We start from the raw sequence: 13789 nt of genomic DNA on the forward strand, positions 1-13789 counted from the left end.
TCTCTGCTCTCCATATTAGTACTAGCCTCGTTGTGAAGCTGCACTGGGCTATATCCCAGTGCAGCCCAGCCTTGCCTACGCCACTGCATATATACCTTAATGAATTAATAAAATTTATATTAAAAATTAACTCGAGTTGGTCATTCAAACTAACTAAGAAGATATAAATTGAGAATGTAACAATTGTGATAAAGAGTAAAGATAAGTAAAGTGAAATAATAAAGATAATAATGAAAAATATTAAAACGTGAGAATTATGAATCTAGCTTTATATCATAGTACTGAATCGTACACTTGAGTTTTGTTAGCGTGATGTAGCTTTCGATTCAAAGCACCTGACCTCTCATATGATATGTGGTAGTGTGTTCTCCCGCAGTTAGTGTTTATTATATCTTCCACATATGAAGGCTTGTAACCCATACGTTAGATAACATATGTGATAATATACTTTGAGGAGACTTTTAGTTAATACATGTGACATTATTACACTCTGATAATATTGGCTTTAGTTGATTCACTTTTTGATTAATTTATCATATTTATACCATTGATATATGTTGATACTCGTATCATTATGATATTTATATATATAATATAATTATCATCTTTTTGAATCATGTAATATTTTTATATAAAAAATTTAAAATTGTAATAAAAAAATATGATTTACTATACTTCTTTGACTTTTTAAATAAGATTAAATTCATGTATATCCTTTTTGATCATCTACTTAATCTACTTAGTCATTGATTAATTATTTGTATTTTTGGCTTTCAATTTTACAGACATAAATATATTTTTGATATTATATTTAACTTCAATTTTATATAGAGTTGTTCAAAGATCTTGACATATTAATTCTTGATTTATTTTATTGTATTTACATCTATTTCATATATCATTTTATATGCATTATTTTGTTGTTTATGAAACATATGACATATAAAGTTGATAACTTTTTTTATTATTCTATTTAGATGATTTTAAAATTTTTGTTATTATATTATCATCAAGTGGATACCTTCGAGAACGACAACACTCCCTGTCATGACAATTTTATGCCATAAGTTCATACGTTTTACGCTTCGTATTAAGCCGTAATAATAAAATCAGAAAAGACAAGGGTTGCCTTGTACACATGGCACATTATCATTCGGCGAAGAATATATACTTGAAAAATATGTCTGTGATATCTCTGCTCTGCGTTAGTCTGATCCAAATTTTTGTGATAGCTGAAGGAATTGTTCCTTTACTGGGATTGTTAATTGCTCTGAAGTTGTTTGCTAAAATTTGCCTACATATATATATATCGGTGCCAAATTTGACGCTCTAAAATGTGAGATTATCCCCATCATAAAATCATATCGTTAAATCTCTATCTTTCATATAAAATATCTACATAAAAGATTGACTATTAGAGGTAGTATCTCCAAGAAAGAGGAAGAAGCTTCCTCATCCTATTGTATGATGCTCATCTGTCATAGAAAGACTAAAGGGATGGTGAGCGTTGACTTGTTAATATCTTTTCGAAGTTGTTCATCTGTGATAATGCTTGTATTGGTGAGCGAAATATAATTAACTAACATGATAAATTAATTGGTTGTCTATTGCCTTCTAGAAAAGCTGATGTAGCAACGTATAGGTTTATGCTACAATTGGATTCGTAGACGATCCTTATTATACAATGTGCGTAGTGTAAATATATATAACGATGAGTTATCGTTGACTTTTTCAGATCTTATGGAATGGGTCGTCCGTCGTAAGATATGTACTGGTTGGGTTCATTGACTTGCAGAGAAGATTTAAGGTTTATGTAAGGATTGGATTTGTAGATGATCCTTATTATACAATGCACAATGAAGATTTATCGTTGACTTTTTGAGATCTTAATTATCCAGTTGGTCATCTGTCGTAAGATATGTACTGGTTTGGTGCATTGAATTGCACAGAAGGTTAATTTATGTTACAATTGGATTTTTAGATGACTCGTATCATACAATGTCCGAAGTGTAAAATAATGAAGATTTATCGTCAGACTTTTCAGATCTTATCGACTTGGTCATCCGTCGTAAGATATGTACTGGTTTGGTCCATCGACTTGCAGAGAAACAGAGATGGCGTACACACGGCGGTGAACGTGGTGCTGGGGAAGCTGGGCGAGCTTGCTTCCAGTGAGGTCGCCGGCCTCCTCAACGTGGGTGCAGAGGTCACGTCGCTGAGGGAAACACTGGCACTGATTCAATCCCTTCTCAGAGATGCCGACAAGAAGCCCAGGTCCGAGCAAAGCCACTATTTGCAGGAGTGGATGAGGCAGATCCGGAACTTGGCGTTCGAGATGGAGGACCTGGTGGACGAACATGCGACGCGGCTAGGCCGCGCTTCAGTGGCCGGCGGCCGGAAGAGCCGTCTCCGACGCATCGTCGCCTTCCCCTCCCGGATCCTCACTCGCCATCGGCTTGCGAGAAGCCTGCATGACATCCATGCCAGATTTCAAGATGCATGCAAACAAACGTCGCAACTTGGCATCCAAGGCTCGTCCTCCTTGCTCCTCCTCCTCCTCATCTTCCTCTGCGGTTGACGCAACGCTTGCTCGAAGGTAAATAATAACAATTGTTTTCCATAAAAAATGCACCTCAAATTATACAAATCAGGATGATCTTTAACCCAAAAAAAAAAATCAAAAGTGCATTCTCTCATAATATCTCTTATCAAATATAGTTGTAGCAGTTATTGATAATTTTTATAACATGTAAAAGTTATTTTATAATTTTTACAACACTTAAAAGTTACTAAGTAGTTATTATAAATATTTTAAAATAATTTTGATTAATTTAGAATGATTTTAATGAACTTTAAATAATTATGATCAAGTTTAAATAATTTAGAATTCAAAATTATAAAATTTAAAATGTACAAGTATAGAATGTACTTAATAGTTGTTAAATTGCCTAGAAACTACTTGATAATTATTATAATATAAAAAATTAATTATTTTATTTAAATTTTAAATCTTAAATTGTAAATTTTGAATCTTATTATATCAAAATAATATTTATCAATTTAGTTAAAATTATTTAAATTGGATCAAATTTATTTTAAATTAATTAAAATTACTTAAACATAATTGCTATAATATTATAATAAATGTTATATATCATAGCTTTTATATATTATAATAGTTAATCATAATTGCTTCAGTAACATTAGAAGCAAAGGTATTCTCGAAACATCTAATGGAAGCGTCTTTTTTATTTTTTTTTGAAAAAAAAGAGACGTGGTTTTTTCTTGATTTGCATAATTTGAGATGACTTTTGATCGTTGCCCAATCTTTACCTCTACAGATTTGAATTAGAAGAAGACATTGTCGGTTTTGAAGAAGATATGAAGGACATCAAAAGGCAACTGTTTGACATTAGTTCAACAGCTCGCGTTGTCCTTTCGGTTGTTGGTCCTGGTGGTTTGGGCAAAACAACGCTGGCTAATAAGATCTACAGGAGCGCAGATGTCAAAAACTATTTCCAGTGCAAGGCATGGGTGTTCGTGTCACAGAAGTATGTGGTTAAAGAACTCTTGCGCGACATTGTGAAGCAAGTGTTCAACTTGCAGGATGGGCAAGAAAAAGGCATGGAAGAACTAGAGATGAAGGAAAAGTTGTCGGAGCACTTGAGCGACAGAAGGTATCTAGTCGTGATGGATGATATTTGGCAGGTGGCAGCTTGGAACGCCATTAAAGCAGCTTTCCCAAAAGAATCGACAGGATCCAGAGTGTTGCTGACCACACGCAAGATGAACGTTGCGAACGTTGCAGATGTTCCTCCACACGAGCTGAAATTTTGGAATGTCGAAGAGAGCTGGAATTTGTTCTGCAGGAAAGCTTTCCGCACAGCAGGCTGCCCACCAGAGTTTGAGGGATTCAAGGAAGATATCTTCAAAAAATCTAAAGGGCTGCCTCTTGCCATTGTGGTACTTGGAGGAGTTTTGAGAGGTACTAGTCAAGCTAGTGACTGGAGGAAAAAGCTGGATTATATTTCTTATGAATTCAGAGAAGGAGAAGACCAAATCCAAAGTATATTAGCTCTCAGTTACCATGATCTTCCGCATCATTTGAAGCCTTGCTTCCTCTATTTTGCAGCCTTTCCTGAGGACTATGCATTAGTGCAGAGAGGATAACACAATTATGGATCGCTGAGGGTTTCATACAAACGAAGGACAAAGTGGATCAAACAATGGAGGACCTCGCGGAGGCATATTTGAAGGATTTGACCGACAGGTCCATGTTACAAGTGGAAAGATTTGGTCATGGAATTATATACAGACAGTTCGCATTCATGATCTTCTTCTTGATCTAGCACGTCGTGAAGCTTGTGAGCTTAACTTCTTCAGGTCCATTGATGACATAGGTGACGATCCAAGAGCTTTACGGCGTCTCAGCGTCACTGAAAATGTCAACGACCATATCTCATTGAACTGTTCTACCACTAAACTACGGTCACTTGTAGTTTGTCTGAATGAAGGTTTTCAGAGAACGCTGCCAGTTGCCATCGCCGGAGCGAAGTTCCTCAGGGTCCTGGATTTGCAGAAACTACCCATTGAACAGTTACCAAAGGAGATTGGAGACTTGATCCTGTTAAGGTATCTAAATTTGAGCCAATCAAAACTGGAGGAGCTGCCTTCATCCATTGGAAATCTCATCCACTTGCAGACTTTCGATATACGAATGACTAAGATTCAACATTTGCCGGATGCATTTTGGAAAATCAGAACACTGAGACATGTATTCCTCAATAACGAGAATACGAGCATGCCTAAAGCCACATACTGCTCGGAGGACATTCAGACACTTGTGAATATTTCAAGTGGTCCATGGGTACGTGATGGTGTACTGGAGAAGCTGAGAAATCTTCGAAGATTGCATTTGAAAAACATGTCAAGCTCTGATGGGGATGCTTTAGCCAATACAGTCCAGAACCTTTCCCGGCTCGAGATGTTGGCATTGGTTGGAGAATCCTTGCCGGTGAGCCTCCTAACTTCATCTTGCTACCACCATATTAAGATTATGGATTTGGCAGGACCATTGGTAAGGCCTGCAAGGATTCACATAGAGGCAGAAAATTCCAGGATATTTTCCAACCTGATCTATCTCGTTATTGTGCAAACAAGGTTGGAAAAGGATGAAGATATTGCATTGCTCGCATCTCTCGCAAACCTTCAGTATCTTTGTTTGCGTGTTGATGCATTTGTAGGAAGTGTTTTGGTGTTTCCAAAGGGAGGTTTTCCTCGTCTCCAAGAGATCACACTGTATAATTTGAACACCTTGGAGCAGTGGGAAGTGGGAGAGGGAGCAATGCCTCTCCTTCGGCAACTCAGACTTTGGGACTGCAAAAATATGAGAATGCTACCAGAAGAACTTGTAAGATTGACTGAGCTCAAACAAATTGAAATAAGCGGAATGGAAATGATAGAGAGAAGGGTCGACAAAGATACTGGAGAAGATTATCACAAGATCAAGCATGTTCCTTGCATTGAAGTAAAATTGAATGAAGGACGATGACAATATCTGACGACACCCAAAAAATTAATCAGGAGGAACAAGTCTTGCAAGAAGCCTGAAGGTGCTTTGTCGCAGACAGAAGTCTACAGCACACAGAGTTTGACAACGACTCACTCTGTGTGGTACCATTGGCGTACATTTCTATACTATGCATTATGTTAAATTGTCAATTTTGAATTCGCATCAAGACTTCAAGCCTTCAACACCAGTGGGTCTCGCCATGAGAGTTTTCTCTTGCCAGTCTTCTTTGAGTTGTTTCCAAGATCTCTACAAATCGCTAACTTATCATTCGAGCCTCCTCCAATCATAGGTACTCTATTGAGTCTCTCCATTTGCATGTGATACTTCTCCAACTGAAATTTATAACAGAATTAATATTGAAAGTCTACAAACGATCAAACTGTATAAGTTGTCGGGTACGGTCACTATACCTTAGACGATACTTCATTCACGCCTAGAGTTGCAGAAGTGCTAGCATTGGCAGCTTCCATTGTCATCATGTTTTGAGGGGGGATTTCCCTTGGGATGAACAAACCCAAAGATTGTGCAACACATAGAGATTTGGTTGGCTTTTTCTGAGACCTCTTTTTAAACTGATACTGAGATGCATTTGCATGCAAGTTATCTCTACTGTAGTTACTTTTACGTGCAGCTTCAGATGCTTTGGGTTTCTTTTCTGTAGGAGGTTTGATCACTGGAGTTGTGCTTGATGGTTCCTTCAATCTAACTTGCTGATACGGGCTTGCAAATAAGGTTTCAAGTTTTCTTCTCAAAAATCTAGGATGTGGCATTCAAAACAGGCAATTATCTTTCTGAAATATATATTTTTTTTAAAAAAAAATCAATTTTGGACGATTCATGTCAAAACAAAACGTAATACCTGACTTCAGCCAAGAGTTCACGTTTCCTTAGTCTTGCCTCCAGCAATCTCCTCTTCTTTTCTTCAGTTTCCTGCAAATGAAAACAGTTCAGAATCCTGATAAATTGTTGAATGGGGCAATAAGAGTATCTATTGGAAGCAAACACAAAACGGTTCGAGAATTTAGCACTTTTTCATCTAGTAGCATAAAATTTACAATGCAAAAGTATCGATTTGCATATTAATACAGAGATATTTGAAGCTGCAGAAACATAAAGATATCAATCCGAGACTCTGACCAACTAATCCGTGTGGTATGACAAATTCCACTAAATATACCGACCAAACTGTTAAAAAGAAATACATAAGATCACACCTTGGATCCAATAGAAACCAATTCAATCCAGGAGGACGAAGGCAAATTATATGGATTGATATAATGCAAACAGGAAAAATATCAAGGTAATAATTTCAAGGCACGCAGATACGAAAAATCCCTCTTTTGTACTTACTTGACGCAGGATTTGCCAAACCCTAAAATCGAAAGCGAATAGAAAACCACAACATCCCTCAATCATGGCGAAGCAAAGTTAAAGAGAACACGTCTCACCTCAAGAAACTCCGTATAATCTTGCGAGAGCGATTGGAATCTGAATCTTTTCCTGGCATCATCTCTATAAGGGGCGCACAAAGGGGATGGCGAGGGCTCCTCGGCAACTCTCCTCATCTTCTTCACCGTCATCCCGACCTCCACCCACAGGACCAAGAAAAAAGGAAACAAGCGGCAAACGAGAAGGAATTGATTGGCAAAGAAGAGGCGATAAAAACGAGAAAGGTAGAAATAGAGAAGGAAGGAGGCGAACGAAGGGCGGTTGGGGAGAAAAGGGGGTTGTTTCTAGACCTTCTCGGCTTGCATTGACCAGGACAAAATCAGAAAGAGAGCACCACCCGCCCTGCGATGTTTCTCCTTCGATGGAGGAGGAGGATGGAGGAGGAGGAGGAGGATTTGATTTGCTCGATTCCTTCCATGCTTGACTCTTTCTCCTCCTCTAATCCCTCGCTTGCCACCTCCGATTCCGATCTTGTTTCCCTTCTTCAATCAACTTTATTTTTCCCTTTTTGTTCCTTTTATTCCGATTATTTCGTGGGCGGTTCGTTGGTTGCAGATCCTCTCGCAATTGCGCGGCGCGGCAGGATGAACACGATGCAATTCGAATCGCCCTAATCACGAATAAAAATTTATATGAATTCCTAAAATAAAAAAAATTGAAAGGAAATACAATTTCCATATTAAGACACGTCATGTGAAATTGTATGTATAACTCAGTAGGCATAGCTGAGTTGGTTAGGATGCAACAGACTTATAGAAGAGGACAAGGATTTGAATCCTGACGAAGCCAGGCAAAATCCTCGTGTGTCGTGATTAACTATAATTTCTCGATTTACTTCCTCACAAATGATTGTGGAGTCGATCGTGTGACGGATTCCACCTTTTACAGAAAAGTATGTATAACAGTTACCTTCGTCGTAATAAATTATAATTTTTTAATTTACTTATTTACAGATGGCCGTAGAATCAATCGTGTGGGATCGCTGGAATAACAGATTTTACCTTTTTACTGAAGTTATGTATAATAGTTCCTTCCTCCGTCGTGGTCAACGTGTAAGGTCGTATAAAGCCACTGAGGTGGAGAATTTAATTTTTTGCTGAAGTATGTATAATAGTTGCCTGCAGAGCATAGTTGAGTTTGGTTATGATCAGAATTATTGAAGTGGATAAAGATCGAATTTCACCATGATAATACATTTCTTGACTTATTGAAATGGCCTATTATTCAAGGATCGAATCGTGATAATATTGTCTCTGTCAATCTTAATTTACGTCGTAATTGGGGATCAAACCGTGGAAGTCACTATATGAAATTGTTGGGGTGATAGATTTTATCTTTTATTAAAATATGTATAATAGTTATATAGGGATTGAGTCAGTGATAAATTTTTTAAAATAGATAAGCATCAGAATCGCAAATTGAGATAATATTTTTTATAATATTTAATTATAATTTTTTAATTTATATTTTAATAGATGATCTTTTTTATTTTGTTAAAGAATGTATATAATAGTTATATATTATAATAAGGAACTTGGCTGATCTGGAAATGACCGCGGCGGTCGCGCGGGGAAGAAAACCGTGTGAAGGACACGTCACGTTGCTCTTCTCTGTTGCTTCCCCAACCTTCTCTTTCCTTAATCGCACACCTGTTCCCAAAAAAAATCTCACCCATCACGTGGATAACAAGTGGGCCCACCGTCTGCTCCTCTCCATCTCTCATTGCTTGCCAGCGAATCGTATTTCAAAATTCGAATATTTATAATAAGTGACAGAAACAGACCTTGCGTAACGGTAGCTGCGTAACAGCTCTGTTCCTCCGTCCCTTATCGTGAAAAAGAAGTATAAAAAGTCACCTTTTCGTCGTGGTACTCGGAGGTCTACCTCTCTGTCGTTTCAGGTGCAGGTGGTACCCAATATGGACCCTGCAACGATCGTCGAATGCCGTCGCGGGTAGACGGACAGGTGCCGCCGAGAGAGGAGGGCGATCTTTCGCATCCGCCCTCCGTTATAAATCTCAGCCTCTGCGGATAACCTCGAACAGCTCGCTCGCGTTGCTTTCTTCTTCTTCGTGGGGTGGTTTTGGAGTTTGATCTTAAGCTGCGCGTGCGAGGAGGGAAGAGGCGGAGGAGGGAAGATGTTTCGATTGAGCAATAATCTCATCGGGGTGCTCAACTTCATCACCTTCCTGCTCTCCGTGCCCATCCTGGGCGGCGGGATATGGCTGGCCACCCGCGGCGGCGTCACTGACTGCGAGAAGTTTTTGCAGACCCCCCTGATCGTGATCGGGGTCTTCCTCATGCTCGTCTCCCTCGCCGGCCTCGTCGGCGCCTGCTGCAGAAACTCGCTTCTGCTTTGGATCTACCTATTCGTCATGTTCATCCTTATCATTCTCCTCTTTTGCTTCACTATCTTTACCTTTGTCGTCACCAACAAGGGCGCTGGTGAGGTCGTTTCCGGTCGGGGATACAAGGAGTACCGCCTCGGCGATTACTCCAACTGGCTGCAGAAGCGGGTGGAGAACTCGAAGAACTGGGCCAGGATCCGGGCTTGCCTGTCCGATGGTAAGGTCTGTCAGAACCTGCAGGAAAGTAACCAGGACTTCGACCAGTTTATTAGAGACAACCTCTCGCCCATCGAGGTAACCCCAAAATTTGAAGAGCTAATTTTTTTTTTTGGGTATGATATGGCAAACAAAAGAAACTACGTTTTACCCAAATTCTGTGTGTTCTCATCTCAGATTTAACTATTTTGCAACTAAAATCAAGGCTTGAGGAAATAACCTAGGGTTAATAATATTGGATTTATGTTCTTTTTAACCTTACTGTTTGAAGAAGGTACTTTATAGGATGGAAAGCGTTTCTGCTTTTGTAAATTGATTTTTTCTCTCTGAAATAGATTACAATTTCACATTTCTTATCGGAGAGTTTGGATGTGTTTTTTCACGAAGTAGGAATTCCAATTCCCACTCACTCTTAAACTTTTTTAAGAAAAAAACTTTTTCCATCCTCTTAAACTTTTGCGATCTGAAAATTTATTTCTTTAGTTGGGTTTCATTATATAGATATATATATAATCTTCTGAAGCTTTTGGTAGTATTCCTGTTATGCTGGTGATGCATTCATATTTATTTCTTGCTGATCATGGATAATTCTAGTTTTTAGAGGTAATTGGTTTCTATAGTTTTCGTCAATCAGAATGAATATAACAACGCCTAATTTGATTAGGCCTAAAAATTACAACGCCGCGTTGCACTGCACATTGCCCATCATCTTGAACTTTTTTTATTCATTTCCGTTCTTGTTCTTCCAACTGATAAAAAAATCCATTCAAATAGTACGAAATAATATTGATTTATTTATAAAATTTGTTGTTCTTTCTGTCAACATATATGTGACTTGCATAGTTCCCTTTGAATATTTGCTACTGATGCCTTTAGCTCTTCACTTTGGCTGGCTGCTTTGATCCATTTAGATGGCTTGCTTATTCAACAATTTTCCATGAAAATAAAAACACATTCCTTAATGCTAAAAAAATGATTTAAGAAAATCCTAGTGCTGATGCATCGTGCACCTGACTACATTCATCTAACCTTATTCAATACAGCTGTAGCTCCTATTGTTCAACCATCCATCTTATATTCCCTCTTCAATCCCCCAGTTTTGGTTGAGTGCATGCTATGTTAAGTACTTCAGTGTGTTTAATTATTGTTTCTATTTCTTCATAAAGAATGATAGCATAACGTGCTTGCTACTTTGTTTCTAGATAATTTGTAATTCCCAACCTTCTTGATAGTTTAATTATGTATTTGAACCAGGGTTATCAAGTGTAGAACTTGCAAACTATTTTTTTAATTCTATATTTTTAAGTAGCAAAGTATTTGTAGAACATATATAATTGTTCTAACCAATGATCTCCTTGTCTTGTTCAATCGTAACAACTAATTGTGTGATCCTTTTTGGTAGTCCGGATGCTGCAAGCCTCCTTCTGAATGCAACTTTGTTTACCAAAATGCAACTGTGTGGAATCGTCCTTCAGTTGTCAACTCTTCCAACCCCGACTGCGATACCTGGAGCAACGATCAGTCCGATCTCTGCTACGACTGCCAATCTTGCAAGGCCGGTGTCATTGCCAACATCAAGGACAAGTGGAAGAAGATTGCCATCCTCAACATCATCATCCTTATATTCCTCATCGTCGTCTACTCTATTGGTTGTTGCGCATTCCGGAACAACAGGCAGGACAATGGTGCATTTGGGTGGAAAGGAGGATATGCTTAAGTATTCAGTCAGATTTCCGCTTGTGTTTTCTGCTTTCCCAGCTTCATTTTTTAGTGGCTACTAGTTTTTTCTCTGTATATTTAGTCTGCTTATTAGTACAATCTACTTAGATTACTGTTCAGGTATTGTACGGCCGTACCTACCTCACTTTGCATATACTTAGAACTCCTTGTTGATTATGCTACTATCTTTTATTGCGTATGGTGATTGTTGTGATCAGGTAAGATTTTTTTTGTTGTGATTGTTTGGTGTGGTTGGCATTGTAAAGTATGAGACTCCAATAAAAAGTGATAGGCACACAAGATTCTATCATTGACAAGTTGAGTGGTGGCACAAGGGCAGAGAAAAGGTGATGTGATGAGATGCTCTTGCTATATATTTGATTGCTCTAGATCTTGTCGAGTAGCAATAATATTTATTGATTGAGCATTTGAGCTTGTTCACCACATGTTTCTGGTGTCCACTTTCATTTTAATTGTTATCCTCATTTATTAGCTGAAAACTGAATCTTATGCTTATAATAAGGCCAATCAGATGTAACAGTTGTCTAATCCACATGAATAGAAGTCCTTCTTCATTGCAGAATGGTGGAATCTTTTTTAGAAGAAGTCTGAAACATATTAGTAATTTTGTATGAAAAGAAATAGGTCGAATTTCGAAGGAAAAAGGCTAACAAAGCTTTGGAAGATCAAACCTTTTAATTAAATAGAAATTATTTGAGCTTTACTTGTATGAACATCACATCACGCATACGATGCTTCTTATGTTCTTCCAGTACGGTCGAGGACTACCAACTAAGAAATAATTAGAAACCAACATAAACAGAATAAACAAGTTTGATTTAGATTAATTAATTTGCCATGTGTGCCCTTAAATTCCTGCTAGCTAAACCACTCATATCCATGGAAGCCATGGATGCTCCAGCAACTCGAGCACCAAACAACCAGGCAGTCCTGCCCACTCTTTCAAAGGCCATCGACTCTCTGTTCCTGAGCAAGAAAACAGTCATCTTGCACACAGTACGTCCTCCCACTTCCCTTCCTCGCACTTCGACTGCTGACCCAAGATTTCATCACTTTCTCCCCGATCACCCACCTGTCGACTCCTTACATCTTTTGTAACACTCTACTCGAGTGCCAAATCTTCATCAACCTGCTCATCTTTTCCAACCTCGTTCAGCACCAGTTGTTCGCGAAAAGCTTCTGCAGCTTTGGCCATGTCGTGCGCACTTGGGCTTATGGGGCTGCAGGGAGCCTCTTTTGTGTCATGAGCTCATGATTATGGCTGTCTGCTTGCTGCTCGGCGACTCACCTAATCTTAGACCTCCATTGACTGTTGTATCGATCACCGTCCTCGGTTGTTCGATTGCTTTCCTGATTATGCTTCTCGTGTGCATATGGATGATGGCCCTGGTGATTACTGTCTCAGAAGAGAACTGCCATGGAAGGAAGGCAATACGGAGAGCCTTTGAGGTCTACAGGAGGAGCAGGCTTCATGGATTTGCCCTGATGGTTCTTTTCTCAACACTTGCTTTGGTCATCTGTGTGCCAATCTATTGTCAGAGATTAATTGCAAAGCACAGATGAATATAACATCGATATTAACAAGGTTTAATGACAATTTTTGGACTTCTTCATTAACTGAGCAATACAAATTCAGAGAAATTTAACAAGGAAGGAAGTGGTGTTTATAGCTTAAGCGACAAGTCGATGAGTTCTCCGGCAGCAGCATCATCGACTCCGGTGGTGGAGGCGTACAGAGGCGATCCCCACCACGCCGTACTCTCCTTCGCTTCCACCGTGCGATTACCTGCGGCCGAATCGTGACGGCCGCGCTGCAACTGCTCCCGGAGGCGCTTCCTCTCCAGCTTGTGCTTGTTCTGGTGGCCACCGAGCGCCTGCGAGGTGATGAACTGGCGGTCGCAGTAGTTGCAGGTGAAGACGAAGGGCTGTGACGGCTGGAGACTCAGTTCCAGGCTCAAGTACTTCTCGCAGTAATTCTCTTTCCCTGACTCCATGGGACACGCTAGCTAGCTATAATGAAGCCAGCTGAAATTAAGATCGATCGATATATAAATCAATCAGTTCCCTCTCACTCAGTCCACGACGCGGTCGTCGATCGTGAATCTAAACTTGGTCCCCTTCCATGCAGAGCCTCTAGATATTCTTCAATATTCTTCCTCCGTCTCTCAACTAATTAACTCTCTTAATTGTCAGCAGTCAGGCAGGTCGTTGTCTTAATTTGTCTGTGGAAATGCAAATGGAAATGGATGTGGATAGAAGAAGAAAGCATATAAATGGCCAAAAAGTTCAATCCCCACGTGAGAATTTGGGTTGATTTTTATCAAACATATATATACTAGTTCGTCTATATATAGAGAGAGATTATAATTATGTGGTTGTATAAATTATAATATTCATACGTATCTTTTGTGTTGTTTTCATAGTCTATATATTTTCTATTAGTCACGTTGAGCTAGCTCGATCAT

General features: G+C 39.0%; 3 protein-coding genes and 1 pseudogene across 3 annotated transcripts; 2 read left to right on the plus strand and 2 right to left on the minus strand.

Moving 5' to 3' along the window:
• Positions 1 to 2075: 2075 nt before the first annotated feature.
• Positions 2076 to 6175, plus strand: LOC141814740 (putative disease resistance RPP13-like protein 3). The gene is given in 7 exon segments (XM_074702690.1): positions 2076 to 2120; positions 2123 to 2541; positions 2543 to 2596; positions 3342 to 4147; positions 4150 to 4292; positions 4295 to 4637; positions 5733 to 6175. Coding segments are annotated over 7 exon segments (1971 nt in total). The 3' UTR covers positions 5894 to 6175.
• Positions 5989 to 7576, minus strand: LOC141814742 (uncharacterized; annotated as a pseudogene).
• Positions 7577 to 9078: 1502 nt separating this feature from the next.
• On the plus strand, positions 9079 to 11525 carry LOC141814758 (tetraspanin-8-like). The gene is made up of 2 exons (XM_074702703.1): positions 9079 to 9662; positions 10987 to 11525. Exons 1-2 carry the CDS (start codon positions 9159 to 9161, stop codon positions 11299 to 11301), a joined length of 819 nt encoding a protein of 272 aa, XP_074558804.1. The 5' UTR covers positions 9079 to 9158; the 3' UTR covers positions 11302 to 11525.
• A 1463-nt stretch (positions 11526 to 12988) lies between these two features.
• Positions 12989 to 13318, minus strand: LOC141815161 (zinc finger protein KNUCKLES-like). Its single transcript, XM_074703091.1, has one exon. The coding sequence runs from the start codon at positions 13316 to 13318 to the stop codon at positions 12989 to 12991; it is 330 nt and encodes a 109-aa protein (XP_074559192.1).
• Positions 13319 to 13789: the final 471 nt, after the last annotated feature.

This window comes from Curcuma longa, chromosome 21 (assembly GCF_044706935.1).
Source record: "Curcuma longa cultivar G26 ecotype Majalengka, Jawa Barat chromosome 21, ITB_CL_G26_1.1, whole genome shotgun sequence".
In the NCBI taxonomy this organism is placed as follows: Eukaryota; Viridiplantae; Streptophyta; class Magnoliopsida; order Zingiberales; family Zingiberaceae; genus Curcuma; species Curcuma longa.